The following is a 22,021-nucleotide window of genomic DNA, read 5'->3' as shown; positions in this document are numbered from 1 at the left end:
GAAAAGCATTACGGTCGATAATTCCCTGGGTCCTGACGGGATCTATTTCAGAATATCTAGGGAGGCAAGAGAACAAATTGCTGGAGCACTGACAGATTTCTTTACATCCTCTTTGGCCACAGGTGAGGTCCGAGAGAGTTGGAGAATAGCCAACATAGCCCCAGTGTTTAAGGGGAGCAGGGATAATCCAGGAAATTACAGGCCTGAGAGCCTCATGTCGGCGATAGGGAAACGATTGGAAAAGATTCGCAGAGACAAGTTATAGGTAAATGGACTGATTAGCAAGAGACAGTATGGCTTTGTGCGGAGGAGGATTAATTTGATCAAGGCCTTTGAGGAGACGATGAAGATGATTTGAGGGGAAAGCGGTTGACACTGTCCACATGGACTTCAGTGAAGCTACTGACTGGTGCAAAAAGGTGAAGCCACATGGTGTCAGGGGTGAGCTAGCAATTTGGAGACAGAAGGTGCTTAGTCACAGGAGACAGAAGGAATGGAGGTCTGTGACCGGTAGTGTTCCACAGGGATCAGTGCTGGAACCTCTGCCGTTTGGCGTCGACAGAAACAATAGCTGTTCGAATTGGGACATCTGCCGATGATATAAAGGCTGCTGGAATTGCGGACAATGAGGAGGGTTCACAGAGGATGCAACAGAATATAGATCAATCGAAGGCAGTGGGCAGACAAAAGGCAGATGGGAGTTTAATCTGGCCAAACGTGAGGGTGGTGCACTTCGGGAAATGATGCAGTGAGGGGCAAAACTCTTCGCAGTGTGGCTATGCAGAGGGATGTGAAGACACAAGTTCACAGATCACTGAAGGTGTCAGCACAGGGGGGAGAAACTGTGGCATTTTTGCCTTTGTTGGAAGTCCCTCCTAGTGGTGTGTTCCTGGCTTCTCCCCGCTAGTTTGCCCACTGCCTGGCTTAACTTTGGAGTTAGGGACTAGTTCAGTTGTTTGTGTGTGAGCTCTCGTGAATGCTCGCATCCTAAGGTCTTACCAGTGACACATACTGTTCAGTGCAGGTAGTCATGGGAGCTGCCACTAGATGGAGTCGGTTAGTCCATACAGCTCTGAATGTTGGAGCTACATCACACTCTACTGATACATGTTAGATTGCAAATTGGGAATGTATAGTGCTACACATGTATGGTACAAAGTTTAGCTTTGTGCATGGTTTTATTTTGAATTCAAATTGTCTGCCTGACGGTCTTCACACTAATTCCTATTGTAGGTATTTCTCGATGAACCTGCAAAAGTTATATACCTCAAATAACAATGTTTACCGTATTGCCACTTGCATTATTTCATTTATTGACCTCAATGAAAGACTGAAGTGACTGGGCTTGTGTACCCTTGAGTTTAGAAGACTGAGAGGGGATCTGATTGAGACATATAAGGTTATGAAAGGATTGGACACTCTGGCAGCAGGAAACATGTTTCCGCTGATGGGTGAGTGCCGAACCGGAGGACACAGCTTAAAAAATACGGGGTAGACCATTTAGGACAGAGATGAGGAGAAACGTCTTCACCCAGAGAGTGGTGGCTGTGTGAAATGCTCTGCCCCAGAGGGCAGTGGAGGCCCAGTCTCTGGATTCATTTAAGAAAGAGTTGGATAGAGCTCTCAAAGATAGTGGAATCAAGGGTTATGGAGATAAGGCAGGAACAGGATATTGATTAGGAATGATCAGCCATGATCATATTGAATGGCGGTGCAGGCTCGAAGGGCTGAATGGCCTACTCCTGCATCTATTGTCTATTATCTATAATCCAAATTTGTTTGCTGTCCTATCGAATGGCCACACACAACACCAACAGTTGATAACACACACACACTGGCTCTCACACTCACACCAAAATGTCAAGTCACAGGAGGTCAGTGTGGCATTTCATAAATTCCTGCTGTCAGGATGAAACCAGCCTGAATCCCAGTACCAACTCTGATTCGAATTCTGAACAATGCCCCACACCCACAATGCAGCAGCTGATGTTTTGAAAATTCCTGTTGCTCTGCTATCCTGAAGTTTGGAAAGAGAGCCTAACACTGTTAAAATGTAATTAACACAGGTCAGTGTCTTCCAATAGAGTCTTGGATTTGCATCTTAATCAATCCAGACTTGCATATCCCTTCGAAGAGAGATCTTCATATTCTGCCTCTGTAACATTTCTACATGGCAGGAATGGATGAATAAAATCAGCCTTTTAACCCAATTGTCCCTCTGCAACTACCATATTGATTTAACAAGTGTTCTGTCTCCAGGATTGCTGACAAGACCCACGTTGGGTGGGAGAGAAAACTGTGAGGATAGCCAAAGAGGCTGTGACCCGATATGGGCAGCTTCAGAGTGGGCAAGTTATTGGCAGATGGAATATAATGAGGAGAAATGTCCGTGTGCAGCACAGATTTACAAACTAACTCAGTGACATGCCTCTCTCACACAAACTCACGCGCGCGCACACACACACACACAGACTCACACATATCATCGATAGTCACAAGTGAGGTGCCAGAAGACTGGAGGTTAGTTAACGTGGTGCCACTGTTTAAGAAAGGTGGTAAGGACAAGCCAGGGAACTATAGACTGGTGAGTCTGTCGGTGGTGGACAAGTTGCTGGAGGGAATCCTGAGTGACAGGATTTACATGTATTTGAAAAGGCAAGGACTGATTAGAGACTGTCAACATGGTTTTGTGTGTGGGAAATCACGTCTCATGAACTTGATTGAGTGTTATGAATAAGTAACAAAGAGGATTGATGAGGGCAGAGCAGTGAAAGTGATCTATATGGACTTCAGTAAGGTGTTTGACAAGGTTCCCCATGGGAGACTGATTAGCAAGGTTAGATCTCATGGAATACAGGGAGAACTAGCCATTTGGATACAGAACTGGCTCAAAGGTAGAAGACAGAGGGTGGTGGTGGAGGGTTATTTTTCAGTCTGGAGGTCTGTGACCAGTGGAGTGTCACAAGGATCGGTGCTGGGTCCAATACTTTTCATCATTTATATAAATGATTTAGATGTGAGCACGAGGGTACAATTAATAAGGTTGTGGATAACACCAAAATTGGAAGTGCAGTGGACAGCAAAAAAGGTTGCCTCAGATTACAACGGGATCTTGATCAGATGGGCCAATGGGCTGAAGAGTGGCAGATAGAGTTTAATTTAGGTAAAAATGAGGTGCTGTATTTTGAGAAAGCAAATCTTAGCAGGACTTATACACTTAACAGTAAGGTAATAGGGAGTGTTGCTGAACAAAGAGACCTTGGAGTGCAGGTTCATAGCTCCTTGAAAGTGGAGTCGCAGGTAGATAGGATAGTGAAGGCAGCGTTTGGTATGCTTTACTTTATTGGTCAGACTATTGAGTAGAGGAGTTGGAAGGTCATGTTGGGAGGTACAGGACATTGGTTCAGCCACTTTTGGAACATTGCGTGTAATTCTGGTCTCCTTCCTATCGGAAAGATGTTGTGAAACTTGGAAGGGTTCAGAAAAGATTTACAAGGATGTTGCCAGGGTTGGAGGATCTGAGCTGCAGGGTGAGGCTGAACAGTCTGGGGCTGATTTTCCTGCAGCATCGGAGGCTGAGGGGTGAGCTTACAGAGGTTTATAAAATCATGAGGGGCATGGATAGGATAAATAGGCAATGTCTTTTCCCTGGGGTCAGGGAGTCCAGAACTAGAGGGCATAGGTTTAAGGGTGAGAGGGAAAAGATATGAAAGAGACCTATGGGGCAACTTTTTCACACAGAGGGTGGTACGTGTATGGAATGAGCTGCCAGAGGAATTGGTGGAGGTTGGTACAACTGCAACATTTAAAAGGCATTTGGATGGGTATATGAATCGGAAGGGTTTGCAGGGATATGGGCCGGGTGCTGGCAGGTGGGACTAGATTAGGTTGGGATATCTGGTCGGCATGGAGCGAAGGGTCTGTTTCCGTGCTATACATCTCTCTCCCCCTCTCTCACACGGACTCACAATCAGCCTTGCTTTTGCATACGGACTCTGGCACGCTCTGTCTCTCTCGCACACGGGCTTGCTCTCGCACATGCATGCTCGCTCTCGCACTCTTGTGCACACACTCGCACGTTTGCTCTCTCTCTCTCTCACACACGGATTGACACACGATCTGTCTCTCTCTCTCACACAGACTCACAAGCGCACTCTCTCTCTCCGCACACGCACTCGCTCAAACTCACATGCTCTCTATCGCACACAGACTCGCTCGCTCTGTCTCTCTTGCACACGGATTGGCACGCACTGTCAGATTCACACGTGCTCTCTCTCGCACACAGACTCAAACTGGGTCTCTCTTGCACATGGACACGGATGTGATCTCTCTTACACACTGTCTCTCTTGCACACGGACTTGCACGAGCTTTCGCTCTGACACTGGCACACACTCTCTCGCACATGGACTGTCACACTTTCTCACACATGCACTGACTCTCTCGCACACGGACTGTCACACTTTCTCACACATGCACTGGCACTCTCTCGCACACGGACTGTCACACTTTCTCACACATGCACTGGCACTCTCTTGCACACGGACTGTCACACTGTCTCTCACACATGCACTGGCACTGTCTCTCACACATGCACTGGCACTCTCTCTCGCACACGGACTGTCACACTGTCTCACACATGCACTGGCACCCTCTCTCGCACACGGACTGTCACACTGTCTCACACATGCACTGGCACTCTCTCTCGCACACGGACTGTCACACTGTCTCTCACACATGCACTGGCACTGTCTCTCACACATGCACTGGCACTCTCTCTCTCTCGCACACGGACCCGTTTGCTCTATGTCTCTCTCACACAGATACACACGTACTATCTCTGGCATGTGCGCTCTCTCAGACTCTCACACAGACTCGCAAGTGCTCTCTCTTCCCCACACGGGCTCGCGCGCACACTCTCTCTCCCCTTACAGGGCCACTCACGCTTTCTTTCTCACGCACACTGACTCGCATGCTCTCTCTCGTACAGAGCCGCGCGCGCGCTCTCGCTCATGCACGCGGACTCAACCGCGCGCACTCGCTCGCCCGTGCCCTCTTTCGTGCACGCGGACACGCACACTCTCTCTCTCTCACTTGTACACAGACTGGCACATTCTTTCTCTCACAGACTGGCATGCACTCTGTCTCACATGTGTTCTCTCTCAGACTCACACCTGCTCGCTCTTCTCCACATGCTCTCTCTCTCTCATGCACATGGTCTTGTATGCACTCTCTCTCTCTCGCACAGAATCACACGCTCTCGCTGACTCACATGCACTCTCTCTCTCGTAGACAGACCCGCATGCATTCTCTCTCTCGCAAATAGAACCGCACCCGCTCTCTCTTGTACAGACTCACACCCGCTCTCTCTTGTACATGGACATGAACACACTCTCTTGCACATGGGTCCGCACGCTCTGTCTCTCTCTCACACACACACACACACACTCTCTCTTCTCTCTACCTCTCACCTCCCCAGGCGGATGGCTTTAAATATCCCTCAATTTCAGACTATCAGTTCCCCTTTCAAGAAATTCCAACATACCACAAGTCCCCAAGTTCGGATATAGTTTTTTTTAATGAAAAAGCAGAAAAACAAAGTTGAGTTTTGGTTTAAAAACATAATTAAACTATATTGTGTAAAAGCGAAACGTTTTCCTGGTGTCCGTGAGGACTGCCAGACCGCACCCGGAAAAACGACAGGGAAAGGGGGAGGAAAAGAAAAGGGACTTTTAAAAAAAATAAGGAAGAGAATCACAGCCCAGCGTGGTCTGTGTGTGCTTGAGGGCATAGCAAATATCGCCCTAGGTTTAACCAATGTCACCTTCACACACACAGCTCAGAGGTTCAAGGATTCATTACCAGCTAAACCCTACATCTTTCTCCAACCCTGTCCGAAAGGGATTTAAAAAGGCAACTTGTTAAAATATATTCAAATGACTTTCCATTTCTTACAAAGTGAGAATTCACATTCCCGGTAAGGATTCGAGTGCCTGTCGTGAGGGGAGGGATTGAGTTTGTTGGGGTGGGGTGGGGAAGGAGCCAAGAAATTCAAGCGGATTCCACCACCCCCCCCACAAATGGGGAAAAGTTTGTTCGGAAACTCTTGAGGAGCGCGAGGGTCTTCGGCACCAAGTTGGTGGACTCCGAGAAACGCGGGGAGGAGGGCAAACCGAGTGAGTCAAGAGTAAATGGGTTTTGCATGAAGATCATGTGGGAGGGTGCGCATTAGGGGGTGTGTGTGTATGTGTATGAGAGTGTGCGTGAGACAGAGAGAGTGAGAGACAGAGAGAGAGAGAGAGTGAGAGAGAGAGAGAGAGTGAGAGACAGAGAGAGTGAGAGACAGAGAGAGTGAGAGACAGAGAGAGAGACAGAGAGAGAGACAGAGAGAGTGAGAGAGAGAGAGACTATGGTTGTGTGACTGTGTATGAGTGTTTGTGTGCCTGTGAGTGTGCAAGTGATTGTGAGAGCGAGGGACTGAGGGTGACTGTGTGCAACTGAGCGTGTGCAAAGCAGCTCCAGTATCATCTGTCTCCTGGAGACATGGGGCCTATCATAGAGCCGTCCCCACCAGGCCATCCCCTCCCGCACCAACTCTGCTCCTTCCAGATCTTCCTACCACAGCCTTAACTCCAAATAAATGTTGCTCAAAGCAGGTCCCCTCCCCTCCCCCCAACCACCCTCCCAGGTAGGAGAGGGAGCGGGAAAGGGCAGCGTCTTGGTACAGCGGGTATAAAAACCAGGGTAGGTATGGGGTGGAAGCTCAATCGGGGTGGGAGCACGCGCTTCACTGCATTCCCCAAAACCTGCTCACCACACCTTCCCCTAATTCCCCCCCCTCCAACCCCTGCCCAGATGGATTGCGTCCACCAGGGAACCTGACAGACCCACAGTCAGACTGTACCACCGTGAGCCCCGGGGGGGGAGGGGGGTGGGGGGGGGGAGGCCATTGGGATGCCAATTCATTGGGAAATGGGGGTAACCTGGGGGACAGAGGGTGCAAGGGCACGGCACAGGGAAATCCCGCACGGGTCTCTGCACGCGGACACCCGCCCGGGATGGGTGGGGTTGGGGTGGGGGACTCAAAGTAACTGCTTCTCTGCGCCCCTCCCCCCCCTCCCACAATCCCCTCCCCACCCACCCGGGGCCTCAGAACAGAACAATGAAGCTAGAAAGTTCTGGATGAGAAGCCACTCGCCAGCTCTTGCCCGACTCCCGCCCCCACCCACCCACCCCTTTGGCAGTCACCGGTGACCTCTGCCCCTCTGCCCACCCAGGGATGGCAATTGGCCGCCGGCTGGTTGATTGGCGTCGACTCCACGGCGTCCTCCCCCTCCCTTTTCTACCGCGGTTTTCCGGACAACCTGCCATGAGGGGGGAGGGGAAGGAGGGAGTGTTGGGGGGGTGGGGGGGAGAGACAGAGAGACAGACAGAAGAGAAAGGATGTCAGTGGCACTGATCAAGGCCGGCCTCATGTCTTCAGAACACAAACTAGCTGGGGGCGCGAGGTGGTGAGGAGGGCAGGAGGACGGAGAAGTTTTGTTTTGGCGATTCACAGTCCCTGAGGGGGGGGGCATGTGGACCCCCAGCCGGCCGGGAGTGGGCCCGATGGGATGTTTGGGTCTGGGTGCTTGGCACTTATCGGGTTGGGGGCGGGTAGGCTTCATTTGCCAGTGTCCCGTCAATGCGACCTGGGCACCTCCAGCTGTGCCCACTGTTGGCGCCCTCCCCCCTCCCCACCCCCCCAGCAGCTGTCCCCGGATCCAAGTGGCTCGCTCGGCCGTTATGCACAGCGTGGAGAGGTCAGCCACTCGGGGTCCGCAGTCACACGTCCGATCTCCTTCCCGGAAAGAAGGAGCGGAGCGTCTGTCCCGACCTCGGAGCGCGTTGTGATCAGTCTTGTCCGAGACTGTCTCCGAGAGTGCCCCCCCACCCCCCCACTGTCCCGGAGAGACTGGAGCTTGCCTGGAAACACGAGCAGACGATGCCACCAAAGGGAATCGAGGGACGTGGGGACTGGGTTGTAATGGGCAAGGGGGACGCCAATCGGCCATCGCTCCAACCAATGGGCAGGCAGGGGGCGAACTGCCTGCCCTCACATCCCGTTGGTCCAGCAACGTTTGCCGTGGAGAGATTTGGAACACCCCGAGGTGGGGGGTGGTGTGAAAAGCAGCTTCCTCCTGGCTTCCCGGCGCTCCAGCTCTCCCTCGGCTGGTACTCACTGTAACTTCGACTCCAGCAGGCTCAGCGTCGGCCGGTCGACGTAGTGGGAGAACAGCGTCAGGAGGTTCGTGGGCACAAACGACGGCTTGGCCAGAGAGACCTGCGGCACCTTCAGCAGCACCCGGATCACGGCAAACACCAGTTCTGTCCTGGACAGGAAGGACAGCGCATTAAAGGCGGGGGGGGTCATTCAAACAAGTCCACCACCCGCCTCCCAATTCAAACACGACCCACAGCCTGGCTCAGGCCACTACCAGTTCCCTTTACCTCACTGCCACTCTCTCCTTCCCACAGTCAGAGAGGATTACAGCATGGCAACAGGCCCCTTCGGCCCAACTTGCCCATGCTATCCAGTTTTCGCAACTAAACTAGCCCGACCTGTCTGCGTTTGGTCACCACTCTGATCTTGACCCCCCATATCCTTCGGTACCTATCCCATCCATGTGTCTAAACCTTTCTTCCATGACAACATTGTTCCGACCTCCATCATTACCTCGAGTAGGCCGCTCCAGACACTCACCACCCTCTGCGTGAAACAACTGTCCCTCTCAACCCTTTTCTGCCCCTCCCCTCTCACCTCGAACCTATGCCCTCTGGTTTCGGACTCCCCTCAGCCAGGGAGAAGCTGTCCGCTACCTACCTTACCTTGCACGATTTCATAGACCTCTAACAACAGGGTCACCCCCTCAGAGTCTCCTGTGCTTCAGGGAACAGAGCCCCAGACTATCCAGCGTCTTCTTCTAACACCAACCGTCCAGTCCAGCTCGCACCCTCGTACAGGTACACATTTCTTTATCTGAAATATCCAAAGTCTGAATTCTTTTCAAGGAGTGCAAACAGGTGACCCACCACCACACTCACTCGAACCACGTCACTCAGATGTGACGTGACGGCGTGGCCCAGCACTGGCAGCTGTCAATTGTGTCTCAATGCTCGGACTATTTATCCGTGCGCCTGCTGTGAGGAAATTATTTTTTAAATTCCACTGTGAAAACGTCATTTATTCTGAACTCCCGAAGAACAGCTGGCCCCAAGGGTTTCGGATCAAGGTTTGCATAACCTGTAAATCTTTCCTGCGCTCTTTCCAGTTTAATAACAGCCATCCTACAGCAGGGTGAACAGGATGCTATGCAGGGCTCCAAATGTGGCCTGATCAATGTCTCGGGCAGCCGTGACACGACGTCCCCATCTCAACACTCTGACTGATGAAAGCAAGTATGCCGGAAGCCTCCTTCGCCACCCTACCTGCCTGCGACAGCACGTCCAAGTAGCTATAAACCCATACCTTTCGATCTCTGTGTTCTATATATACTTCTTGAGGCCCTCGTGTTGACTGCATAAACCCTGCCCTGGTTTGACCCACCTTGCATCTATCCAAATTCAACTCCAACTGCCCTTCCTGAGCCCACTGGCCCAGTTGACCGCGATCTCACGGCATTTCCAGATAACCTCCTTTACTGTCCACTGTACCATTTCCATAATATTCCAATTCCTGGCTTGGTTACCCTGGAGCCACATGTCCACTGTGACAAATGCATCATAGCTGTTTAATGGACGGCCTTGGATTATCCGGCATTCGGTCATCCGGATTTCGGATTATCCGAACAAGGTCCTGATGCTTGGCTAAACTATGTCATCCGGCATTTGACTCACGGAACGAAACGCTCCCTGCCTGGCCTGTGTTGTTTGGATAATCGAGGTTCCTCTTGTATATCTCGCACAGCCATCAATTCACCTTCTCACAGTGCTGCCCGTAGTCAGACTGAGTGCTTTTAGTTCTGCCTCTTTATTTAGACCCTGGATGATTCGAGGATTTGTGTCTGCTTTTCCCAGAAGCAGATCTGCATGCCATACATACACTCGAGGAAGAGTTGAATTTTCATGACTACTTTTCACGGTTAAACTCGTGGGGTCAACTATTTTTTGAGGGGCTGAAATTGGTGCCCGTCAAAATTCGTACCGTGTCATTGGCAGAAGCCTAACTCATCTCTAAATGGATAACAACGAAAATAAATTGTGGTAACTCTGAAAACCCTGAGCAGAAGACAACAGTTCGCGGACTGGGAGCAGGAGGGAAGAACCGGCAGACTGGAATCGTGGAGCGCAACATGGCAGCCGTGCTGACTCATAAACGTGCGTCTGTTATCTGTGAAGAACGAGGGTCGAGTTTTACACGAGATGTCTGGGAAATTCCAGGTCATTTGGCCAAAGATAGAGGGTCGATTTTGACACAAGATCAACTATTGCTCTAGTATATACAACACCAGGTTATAATCCAACAGGTACATATGGATACACTACCTGATTAAGGAGCAGCGCTCCGAAAGCTAGTGCTTCCAAATAAACCTGTTGGGTTCTAACCTGGTGTTGTGGGATTTTTGACTTTGCCCAGCCCAACGCCGGCACCTCCAAATCTCGAGCACACATGGTATTCTCCCCTTGGCATCGCGTTCCGTGGCATGAATTTAAGAGCCGGGACACGGCACTCAAGGAAGATGGGTGAGAGCTCCCAGCCAACCCCGGCACGCCGAGACAGTAGCGCAGTCTGGGACGGGAACCGAACCTGGGGGCTGGCTGCGGGGCAGGCAATGAAGTCCAACCTACTCACCACCGGTTGTCCTGCATGAGTTCGCTCGATGCCTCTGAGCTCTGCAGCCTCTCTCCTTGGCTCAGGATCATGTAGAACAAGGTCAGGCCGAACTGCCAAAACAATTCACAACCGTTCAGACAGCCTGCGGTCACGTCCAGGCAGTGTGAGCACCTCAGCGAGCGACGGGCAGGCGGGACTCTCACCGGGCTGTTCACTCAGAGACCCCGGGGCCAAGAGCTGAGGACCCAGATTCGGGTCCCACCACGGCCCACAGCGCAATTTAAATTCAACTTTAAAACAAATAAATTGTGAGATTAAGAGTCTCATGATAACCTTTGCTACAAAGTCCCACCAGGCCCTTTCGGGTGGGAAGCTGCCGTCAGTATCTGGTCTGGCCTTCACGTGACTCCAGACCCACAGCAATGTGGTGGGCTCTTAACTGCTCTCTGGGGCAATTAGGGATGGGCAATAATGGCTGGGCCAGCCAGTGACGCCCATGCCCTGCGGATGAACAAAACTAAACAGTCGATGGAATCCTTCAACGTTACCACTGCAGGAACTGACGGCCTGCCACTTAACCAGAAGATTTAAAGCAGCGCAGGCCGTCCTGACCACAAACCGGGGTTACAGGGAGGCTGAATGACCAACACAGGCCACGGCACTGCCAATAACGCCCCGACACCTGTCCCCAAACGTGGCATATGCCCGTCCCTCTGACACAGCAGATCCTCCCGCTGCTTCAGTCACGTGGAATTCACAGCCCGCCGACAGAGAGCTCCCTTTAACACTGACCCCCTGACAGGGCAGACCCTCCCTCACGTACTGACCCCCTGATGGGGCAGACCCTCCCTCACGTACTGACCCCCTGATGGGGCAGACCCTCCCTCACGTACTGACCCCCCGATGGGGCAGACCCTCCCTCACGTACTGACCCCCTGATGGGGCAGACCCTCCCTCACGTACTGACCCCCTGACGGGGCAGACCCTCCCTCACGTACTGAGCTCGCGACAGGGCAGACCCTCCCTCACGTACTGACCCCCCGACGGGGCAGACCCTCCCTCACGTACTGAGCTCGCGACAGGGCAGACCCTCCCTCACATATTGAACTCTTACTCTGTCGCCCCTGGCTCCAGCCCCTTCACTCTCTCCCTATCTCTCACTGCCTACGGCCCCTACACCACCCTCCCTATCTCCATCACCCTGTCCAGCCCCTACACCCTCTCCCTATCTCTGCAACCCCCTCCAGCTCCTACATCCCCTCCCTATCTCTGCAACCCCCTCCAGCCCCTACATCCCCTCCCTATCTCTGTAACCCCCTCCAGCCCCTACACCCCCTCCCTATCTCTGTAACCCCCTCCAGCCCCTACACCCCCTCCCTATCTCTGTAACCCCCTCCAGCCCCTACACCCCCTCCCTATCACTGTAACCCCCTCCAGCCCCTACACCCCCTCCCTATCTCTGTAACCCCCTCCAGCCCCTACACCCCCTCCCTATCTCTGTAACCCCCTCCAGCCCCTACACCCCCTCCCTATCGCTGTAACCCCCTCCAGCCCCTACACCCTCTCCCTATCTCTGCAACCCCCTCCAGCTCCTACACCCCCTCCCTATCTTTGTAACCCCCTCCAGATCCTGCACTCCCTCGCTATCTCTGTAACCCCCTCCAGTCCCTACACTCATTCCCTATCTCTGTAACCCCCTCCAGACCCTGCACTCCCTCCGTATCTCTGTAACCCCCTCCAGCTCCTACACCCCCTCCCTATCTCTGTAACCCCCTCCAGTCCCTACACCCCCTCCCTATCGCTGTAACCCCCTCCAGCCCCTACACCCGTGTCGATCTGTCACTGACTCCAGCCCCTACACCCCCTCCCTATCTCCGTCACCCCCTCCCTATGCCTTACACCCCCGCTCCAGCCTGTCAGATTTTGCCCGTTCCCCGTTCTTGTGTCTGTTTACCCCTCCCTCCTCCTCCTCCCTCCCCCCAATCCCTTTCCGATCAGTGCCAGGTATACCCACGCAGCCCCACAGCCGCCTGGCACCGCCCCTCCTCACCCCGTGCCCGGTGCCGGTACCTTGTTCTGCAGGATGGTGGGGAAGTGGTTCCCGGGTTGTCCGGACGGAGTGGAGCCGGTCAGCTGCTGGAGCAGCTCGGTCAGGGCGCTGGACGGGAGCCGGCTGACCAGGACGGAGCAGGCCTCAGTCAGACAGGGCAGCACCTGGAGGCAAAGCAAGGCAGCAGCTTGACAGGCCGGGGGGGGGGGGGGGATGGGAGGGCAGGCAGCACAAAGCCTCCCTCAGGCACACGTCGCTGAGATCCAAACCCCCAACCTCCCCACCCAACCCGCTCTCTCTAACCCGCCACACCCACCTCCGTCCCACCCCCAGCCTGATCCCAGGGCCTTGGGCGTGGAATCCATTGCAAGCCCTCTTTGCTTAAAGTGAAACACAACTTGGGGGGGGGGGGAAATGCGAGGTTAAGTGGGTGGTGTTGGGTTGGTGATAGCACACTGCACTCAGAGGCTGACTTGACATTAACCTTAACATGGAACACAGAGGCCATTCCGTCCTCTCCCTCCTGTTCGATACGGTCATCCAGCATCGTCCTTTCGCCCCCCCCCCCCCACGTCACAGGTCCATCTCCAGCGCGAAAGTGGACAACCTTCCTGGCCTCAACCCTTCTCGGAGGCACGGAGTCACCGACGAAGCCATTTCTCCTCATCGCCGGCCTCAGCGGCCAAGCCCGGGCCCTCTTAACGGTCAGCCCTTGGCTCTCGATCCACGGGACCACCCTTGCAGCGTCGGAACTCATGCGACGCCTCGCAAATCCGATCTTTTAATCTCTGCTGAATATATGTCACGTCTCGTTTCCCTCCCCACCCCCACACCAAGGGGAACACTCCTCAGGCTGACCTTTGACCCCTCACCACACCGCCGTCCCGAGGTGGAGCACCATCGGACACGACAGACTGCTGACCTCACCTCTGGACAGCCGCACCCTCCCCTGCCATCCCCCAGGGGGCGGTCACTCACCTCATCCTGGCTGTCCTTCTTGACCAGGTACGGGAGGTTGCGGGCAGTGGCCAACACCACGTTAGCAGCCTGCTCCGTGCTCAGGAACAGGAGGACCTTGGCAGCCAGCCGCTTGCCCTTACGGATGCACATGACCTGCACAAAATGGTCGTCGCTGACTCTGCGTGGGGGAGCCACAGGGAGCAGGTTACAGCAGGGCTATAAACGACAACACCCCCCTTCACAATGCCTCAACCGATTCAGCGCCTTCCCAGCCGCCCCCATCCCTCCTCAGCGAACCCCCCCGCCCACGCTCTCGCGCAGACACAGGCCCAGGCCCACCTGTCAGAGCTGGGAAGCTGCTTCCCTCGCAGGTTCTCGTACATCAGCGCGATCTTGGCCTTACGGTGCTCCAGCACGGCAGGTCGCTCCTCCTCACTCACCTGGAGGAACTTCTTCTCCAAGTCCTGCACCTCCAGCACCAAGCTGTACGTCTGAAGGGAGAGAGGCCGGACCAAAGCAGGGAGACACAGGGAGAGAGAGAGAGGAGAGGGGAGACAGGAGACAGAGGAGAGGAGAGAGAGAGAGACAGCGAGGGAGTAGGGCGGGCAGACAGCGAGGGAGGGGGCGGGCAGACAGCGAGGGGCGGGCAGACAGCGAGGGAGGGGGCGGGCAGACAGCGAGGGGGGGACAGACAGCGAGGGGGGGGGACGGACGGCGAAGGGGGGGGACAGACGGCGAGGGGGGGGGACAGATGGCGAGGGGGGGACAGACGGCGAGGGGGGGGGACGGACGGCGAGGGGGGGACGGACGGCGAGGGGGGGACGGACGGCGAGGGGGGAGATGGACGGCGAGGGGGGAGACGGACGGCGAGGGGGGAGACGGACGGCGAGGGGGGAGACGGACGGCGAGAGACAGAGAGACAGACAGAGAGAGAGAGGCAGACGGACAGAGAGAGAGGGAGACAGAGAGGGAGAGAGAGAGAGAGCGCGAGGTGACAGAGCGCCAGGTGACAGAGCGCCAGGTGACAGAGCGCCAGGTGACAGAGCGCCAGGTGACAGAGAGCCAGGTGACAGAGAGCCAGGTGACAGAGAGAGGGAAGACAGAGAGAGGGAAGACAGAGAGAGGGAAGACAGAGAGAGGGAAGACAGAGAGAGGGAAGACAGAGAGAGGGAAGACAGAGAGAGGGAAGACAGAGAGAGGGAAGACAGAGAGAGGGAAGACAGAGAGAGGGGTGACAGAGAGAGGGAAGACAGAGAGAGGGAAGACAGAGAGAGGGAAGACAGAGAGAGGGAAGACAGAGAGAGGGAAGACAGAGAGAGGGAAGACAGAGAGAGGGAAGACAGAGAGAGGGAAGACAGAGAGAGGGAAGACAGAGAGAGAGGTGACAGAGAGAGAGGTGACAGAGAGAGAGGTGACAGAGAGAGAGGTGACAGAGAGAGAGGTGACAGAGAGAGAGGTGACAGAGAGAGAGGTGACAGAGAGAGAGGTGACAGAGAGAGAGGTGACAGAGAGAGAGGTGACAGAGAGAGAGGTGACAGAGAGAGAGGTGACAGAGAGAGAGGTGACAGAGAGAGAGGTGACAGAGAGAGAGGTGACAGAGAGAGAGGTGACAGAGAGGAGGCAGAGAGAGAGAGATATCATGTCACAGGGGCTAAGCTAGGCCTACTCCAGGATCCATCAGGATGGATCATCAGTGCTACGCGCTGTGCCCGGAACAGCTTGGGAAGCGGATGGGGGTGTGACGGAGTAGGCGAGAAGCTGGTGAATGGAATGCCGCTCACACACGGTGCTTGAGGGATTGACCGAGCAGGAGAGGTGGGGGGGGGGGTCACTGATGGACAAGGTGAGAGAGCTGGATTTCCCCATGAGAAGAGATCCCACAGTCGAGGGACAGGGAGGCAGCAGGTGGATGAACATCAGTCAAGATATCAGTAATATGGACGGGGGGGGCGAGGGAGGGAGCCAGAGACACGGTGGGAGGCATCAAATACTGACATTGGCGCGCGTGGCATTTGATGCCAGTCCCGAAGGCTCACCCAACCCAGATGCCCACTGGGTGGGAGAGCACTTACCCGTTCGATGGTGAAGAGGGTCTGCCGCCTCTTATCTCTGACTTGCTTCTCTTTTGTCTCCTAAAAGGGTGAGGTGTTGAGACGGGGAGAAGGGTCAGAGAAATGAAATGCATCGTTTGCAGCCCCCCCCAGCTCTCACTTCCTAACTCTATCGTACAACGCAGGTCTCACAGGGCGAGCCAACTGCAAACCTCGCTCCCTCCTCCAGCCTGGACGATGTCTGTGCGAGGGCAGTCTCTGAATGGACCTGCTCCCCCCCTCTTCCCCCCTCCCCAACAATGCACAGAAGAGGCAAGCTGCTGGGGAGGGGAGAGCTGCAAATTTTCAACACTGTCCCCTCTCACCCGGCCTCGAGGGAAGATCTTCTGCTGCACCCACCCTCCCGACCGATCCTTCCCAGCGTGACGCTGCTAGCTGGGTGGTTTCTGAGAGGCCAGTGACCCTCGGGACAATGCAAGGGCACTCTTCAAATAAAACTCCTACCCTTGAGGCCTAGCCCCTGTCCCTCGCATCGTGTACTCGCGAGGGAGATTTCAAGATGACCACTGACGCGCCTGGCCCCAACAACACCCTCAAGCAGCGCCATCGGTGGGAGGGCTCCAGATATAATGTGCCCCCCGCCCAGCCTGCAGGGTGGCGCCCTTAGACCCTGCTTACGAACCCGGATCGCCAGCAGAATGCAAACACGCGTCCTCGAATGGTTTGATGAGCTTTCACAGCGTCACTCTCAACGCGTGGCCCCCTCACGGATAATGCCGCCTGATGGGTGGGAAGTTGGAGCTTGGGCTCCACGGACGAACGGGGCGTGGAACCGTGGGTCAGGGATGGAGAGAGCAAGACGGTAAGCCAACTCACGTCGTCGTCCGAGCGCGGCGTCACCACGGCGTCGATCATCTTGCGAGGGTTGTTCACACTGGACACGGTGAGTTTCCCCAGGGAGCCCTCAAACTGCACTGTAACCAATGAGAGGGCCGTTAGCGGCGGCGGCAGCTGGCAGGGGGTGGCACAGATGGGGCGAGCTGTCCGTTCCCCGGCTCACACCGCCCTGGCGGTGCCGAGAGGCAACCTGCCCTCCCCGACTAAGAGAGAGTCCTGTGGCTAACCACATGCTTCTGGGGCAAGGAGTTTCAGGATTCGCACCCAGGGACAGTGAAGGAATGCCGGCAAGATGGGGATGACATCAGGGTGAAGGGCTGGGTGCCAGCCATTGACTGACACACCCCAGTCAGGCAGCTCAAGGTTTTGTCAATTGCAGCTCTTTAATGGTGAAATTATCATTCCACACAAGTGCTCACCCTGTGAGGACTCTCTCCAAATCCAGAGGCCAAATCCCCAAGGAAACAGCCATTACAGCCCTCCCTGTCTCTGTCACCTCCTCCAGCTCCTCCACCCCTCCAAATCTGTCACCTTCTCCAGCCCCTACATCCCTCCCTATCTGTCACCTCCTACCGCCCTCCCTATCTCCAATTGCCTCCCTTCTCCCTTCAGGGGCCGTTCCCCTTGGCTTCCTGGGTTCTGAACTTCTAGAATTCCCAGATGAAGCGTCACCGATCTGCCACTCCGAGGCTGAAAGGCGCGAGGCAAATCCAAAGCGATTGACCTAACTTGGGGGTGACCTTTCCCATCATTCCTTGAGGCTGGTGCTGGCAGCACTCTGGATGGGTCTTGGTGGGGAGTTGGCAGAGGGGGTGGCCTCTCCGCTCTGGGGTGCTTTCTGAGTGTTACAGCCGGGGGGTGCTAAAAGTGCCACAATTGAAAGAGTGCGGGGGTGGGGTCCTTGCGTCGTCCCGGCAAACTGAGCTCGGAACGGTCGATTTACCTGGCCGGTAGATGTGCTCCAATTTGGCGACCTGTGGCGTGATCAGCTTCATGCGCTCCTTCTTCTCCTTGCGGGGCCCCTCGTTGTTCAGGTCCAGGGCTGCCTGCTTCTTCTCCAGCCTCTCAAAGTAGTTCTACAGCAGGAGAGAGCAATGCCGGGGGCAAGAGGTCAGCACAGAAGGCAGTGGGGACCAAGCCACAGCTGGTGAGAAATACAAACCTGGAACACAAAGCCAGTCTCAGTCACGGCTTATAACAGCAACAACATCGCAACAGGAGGAGGGGTGCTGTACCTTTAAAGCTAGCAGAACTACCTGGTGACAAGTGTTTGGAACAAGAGACAAGGTTACCTTTTGGCACAGCAGCTAGAGTAGCTGGTTGCCTGGAGACAAAAACAAATTCAAACTAGTCAGTACAGCATGGAAACAGACCCTTCGGTCCAACCCGCCCATGCCGACCAGATATCCCAACCCTATCTATTCCCACCTGTCAGCACCCAGCCTATATCCCTCCAAACTCTTCCTATTCATATAACCATCCAAATGCCTTTCAATTATACCCCAACCCCCCAAAAAAAATGCAAACTCCAATCAGCTTTGAATTGAGCACATGTTAAAAGCAAATGACACAATCCAATGCTTTCGGGGTATACAGCTGGGGAAAACTGAACAGTTGAGAGAGAACTGCCAAAAGACCAACAGATGTAGGCTGCCAGGCACAACTCTCTGGGAAGTACCTGTCCACAGAAGGAGTTTGCACAGAGAGAGGAAAAAAACATCGATTTGGACCTTGAGAGCAAATCTACAGAGGAAGACACAAAGAGAGGATTCGACAGCTGCCTGGTTTTGAAATTTGAATTTTTGCTAAATCTTACGCTGAGGTTTTATCGGTCGAGTATCACAGAAGGAAAAGTAAAAGCTAGATTCGAGGAAGGAGCTGTAAATAGTTGTTAGTTAATTATACTTAGCTATACTTTAAGAAACAAAGTTGTTAATTTTTACTTTAAGTAGCTCCCGGCGTTTTTCGAATGTTCACAGATGACTGCATGGGGTAAATCTTTTCTGTGTTGTTGGTTTAAATTAAGCGGGTGGGAGAGAGGGGTTTACCCTATGTTGTAAGAGGAAGCCTTTCAGCCCCTCAAGCCTGCTCCACCATTCAGTAAGATCATGGCTGATCCATGGCCCAACTTGGGCGCAGATACCTTGATATGTTAGCTTAATAATAAACACAGATTTAAACGTAACAACACAATTTGCATCGACTGCTGTTCTGAAGAACAGAATTCTGAACCTCTCCTAGATTTCACTTGTCTAAGTGCTTTCTCACATCTCTTCTGAATGGCCTCGCTATTCGACCAAACCCCCGACACCTCGAATCTTCAACCAAGTGGCAGAGTCATACAGCACAAAAACAGGCCCTTCGGTCCAACTCATCCATGCCAACCAATCACCTAAATTCATCAACTCCCATTTGCCAGCATCTGGCCCTTACCCCTTCTAACCTTTCCTGTCCACATGCCCGCTGAAATGTATTTTAAACGTTGCAATTGTACTCGCCTCCACCACTTCCTCTGGCAGTTCATTCCATACACACACCACCTTGTGTGTGAAAACGTTGCTCTTTCCCCTCTCACCCTCAACCTATGCCCTCTAGTTTTGGACTCCCCCAGCCCTTGCCTATTTATCCTATCCATGTCCCTCATGATTTCATAAACCTCTATAAGGTCAGTCCTCAGCCTCTGACACTCCAGGGAAAACAGCCCCAGCCCATTCATCCTCTCCCTGTAGCTCAAACCCTCCAACCCCAGGTAACAACCAAAAATACTTTGTCTTTATCCACCCTGTCTTTCCCAGTTTACATCCTGAAGACCGCGAATGAATCAGCCCTTCACCATCTATATTCGAGAGTGTGAAGGCCTCATCATTCCTCACGAATTTAACCCCCCGATCCTTGTATAGCTGTGCCGAGCACTATGCAGGGCCAGCTTCACCCATTCCCCACCCCCACCATCCCTCACATATTCTGTCACATAGCACTGGCTTCAGCCTTGGTCATTCACAGCTCCTAATCTCCCTATAATCTCTCTATGCACTGTCACTGTCACCTCTCTATTGCTACCTTTGCATCTGGAGCCATGATTCACCTTCTCTTAGCCTCATATAAATACCTCTCAATTTCTCCCTTTAGTTTAGCTTTGACAAAGGGTCAGTTCGACTCGGAACGTCAGCTCTTCTCTCTCCTTACAGATGCTGCCAGAGCTGCTGAGGTTTCCCAGCACTTTCTCTTCTTGTATCCAGGGGCAGAACATCGCCCCGGTTTACCCTCAAGTCAGTGCTGGATTGATTTCTCATGACTGTGTGTATTTATGGACTGCAACTTTGGTCTCTCCCCAACTCCAGCCTCCTCCGAATGGTGACAGAACCATAGAACATAGAACAGTCCAGCACAGGAACAGGTTGCATGACACACAATATTGCGCCGAATATGATACCAAACTAAACCAATCCCTTCTGCACGCCTTTGGTCCATACCCATCCATCCTTTGCATATTCAGGTGCTCATCTAAAAGGCCCTTAAATGTGCCGATCATATCTGACTCCACCACCACCTCTGGCAGACTGTTCTCGATCCCGACCACACTCTGTGTAAAACAAACTTGCCCCTCACGCCTCCCTTGCATTCCGCTCCCCCCCCCCCCTCACCTTAAAGGTCTGCCCCAAAGTATTTGACATCTCCACACTGGTAACAAGACTCTTGACTGTCAATCCTTGTCTATGAATCTCATAATTTTACATAATTTTCTGTCAAGTCCCCCTCAGCCTCCGCCGCTCCAGAGAAAGCAACACGAGATTTCCTCACCTCTCCTCGTAGCTCTTAGCCTCCGATCCAGGCAGCACCCTGCTAAACTGCTTCTACGCCCTCTCCAAAGCTGCCACATCCTTCCTGTAATGTGGCGGCCAGAACTGAGCACAGTACTCTCAGCATTGATGTTCCTTAAGAAGTTAACCTGGCCCTGAGCTGGCATTTCCCCCCCCCCACCCAAGTGCCAATGAGAGCCCACACCCTCCGTACCTGATAGTAGTAATCGTCCAGGTAGGGGTCAGCGCTCTGCAGCTGCATCATTTGGATCTTGCTGACCCATTCCTTCTCACGCTGGGTCATCAGGTTGCTGTAGGGGTCCTTCTTCGCCTGCTCGTGATAGCTGCCCCTGCTGTGCCTGTCTCCTCCAGAACCATTCTGACCTCTGTGTTGACTGAGAGAGTACGAGAGAGTGAGAGACAGAGAGAGAGCGAGAGCGAGAGAGCGCGAGAGAGAGAGAGAGAGAGCGAGAGGCAGAGGGAGCGAGAGGCAGAGGGAGCGAGAGGCAGAGGGAGCGAGAGGCAGAGGGAGCGAGAGGCAGAGGGAGCGAGAGGCAGAGGGAGCGAGAGGGAGAGAGAGAGGGAGGGAGAGAGAGAGGGAGGGAGAGAGAGAGGGAGGGAGAGAGAGAGGGAGGGAGAGAGAGAGGGAGGGAGAGAGAGAGGGAGGGAGAGGCAGGGAGAGAGAGAGGCAGGGAGAGGGCGAGGGGCAGGGAGAGGGCGAGGGGCAGGGAGAGGGCGAGGGGCAGGGAGAGGGCGAGGGGCAGGGAGAGGGCGAGGGGCAGGGAGAGGGCGAGGGGCAGGGCGAGGGGCAGGGAGAGGGCGAGGGGCAGGGAGAGGGCGAGGGGCAGGGAGAGGGCGAGGGGCAGGGAGAGGGCGAGGGGCAGGGAGAGGGCGAGGGGCAGGGAGAGGGCGAGGGGCAGGGAGAGGGCGAGGGGCAGGGAGAGGGCGAGGGGCAGGGAGAGGGCGAGGGGCAGGGAGAGGGCGAGGGGCAGGGAGAGGGCGAGGGGCAGGGAGAGGGCGAGGGGCAGGGAGAGGGCGAGGGGCAGGGAGAGGGCGAGGGGCAGGGAGAGGGCGAGGGGCAGGGAGAGGGCGAGGGGCAGGGAGAGGGCGAGGGGCAGGGAGAGGGCGAGGGGCAGGGAGAGGGCGAGGGGCAGGGAGAGGGCGAGGGGCAGGGAGAGGGCGAGGGGCAGGGAGAGGGCGAGGGGCAGGGAGAGGGCGAGGGGCAGGGAGAGGGCGAGGGGCAGGGAGAGGGCGAGGGGCAGGGAGAGGGCGAGGGGCAGGGAGAGGGCGAGGGGCAGGGAGAGGGCGAGGGGCAGGGAGAGGGCGAGGGGCAGGGAGAGGGCGAGGGGCAGGGAGAGGGCGAGGGGGCGAGAGGGGGCGCGAGGGGGAGCGAGGGGGCGAGAGGGGGCGAGAGGGGGCGAGAGGGGGCGCGAGGGGGAGCGAGGGGGAGCG

At 54.8% G+C, this 22,021-nt stretch overlaps 1 protein-coding gene across 4 annotated transcripts in view; it reads right to left on the bottom strand.

Annotated features, from left to right (window-relative positions):
- Positions 1 to 7,237: 7,237 nt before the first annotated feature.
- Positions 7,238 to 22,021, bottom strand: part of patl1 (PAT1 homolog 1, processing body mRNA decay factor) — a 54,171-nt gene continuing 39,387 nt past the window's right edge. For 2 of the 4 annotated variants that reach the window (XM_060853414.1, XM_060853416.1), the window contains exons 10-19: positions 20,784 to 20,964; positions 17,713 to 17,845; positions 16,749 to 16,846; positions 15,894 to 15,953; positions 14,161 to 14,312; positions 13,840 to 13,999; positions 12,882 to 13,025; positions 10,830 to 10,921; positions 8,221 to 8,370; positions 7,238 to 7,362 (exon numbers count right to left, since the gene is read on the bottom strand). In XM_060853414.1, coding sequence (XP_060709397.1) covers positions 7,341 to 7,362; positions 8,221 to 8,370; positions 10,830 to 10,921; positions 12,882 to 13,025; positions 13,840 to 13,999; positions 14,161 to 14,312; positions 15,894 to 15,953; positions 16,749 to 16,846; positions 17,713 to 17,845; positions 20,784 to 20,964 — 1,192 coding nt within the window. In that variant the 3' untranslated portion in view covers positions 7,238 to 7,340. Of the gene's footprint in view, positions 7,363 to 8,216; positions 8,371 to 8,866; positions 9,018 to 10,829; positions 10,922 to 12,881; positions 13,026 to 13,839; positions 14,000 to 14,160; positions 14,313 to 15,893; positions 15,954 to 16,748; positions 16,847 to 17,712; positions 17,846 to 20,783; positions 20,965 to 22,021 lie in introns of those variants that run through there. The other 2 variants (XM_060853415.1, XM_060853417.1) reach the window with 2 other exon arrangements.

This window comes from Hemiscyllium ocellatum, chromosome 40 (assembly GCF_020745735.1).
Source record: "Hemiscyllium ocellatum isolate sHemOce1 chromosome 40, sHemOce1.pat.X.cur, whole genome shotgun sequence".
Classification (NCBI taxonomy): Eukaryota; Metazoa; Chordata; class Chondrichthyes; order Orectolobiformes; family Hemiscylliidae; genus Hemiscyllium; species Hemiscyllium ocellatum.
This window is presented reverse-complemented; position numbering and strand designations above follow the sequence as displayed.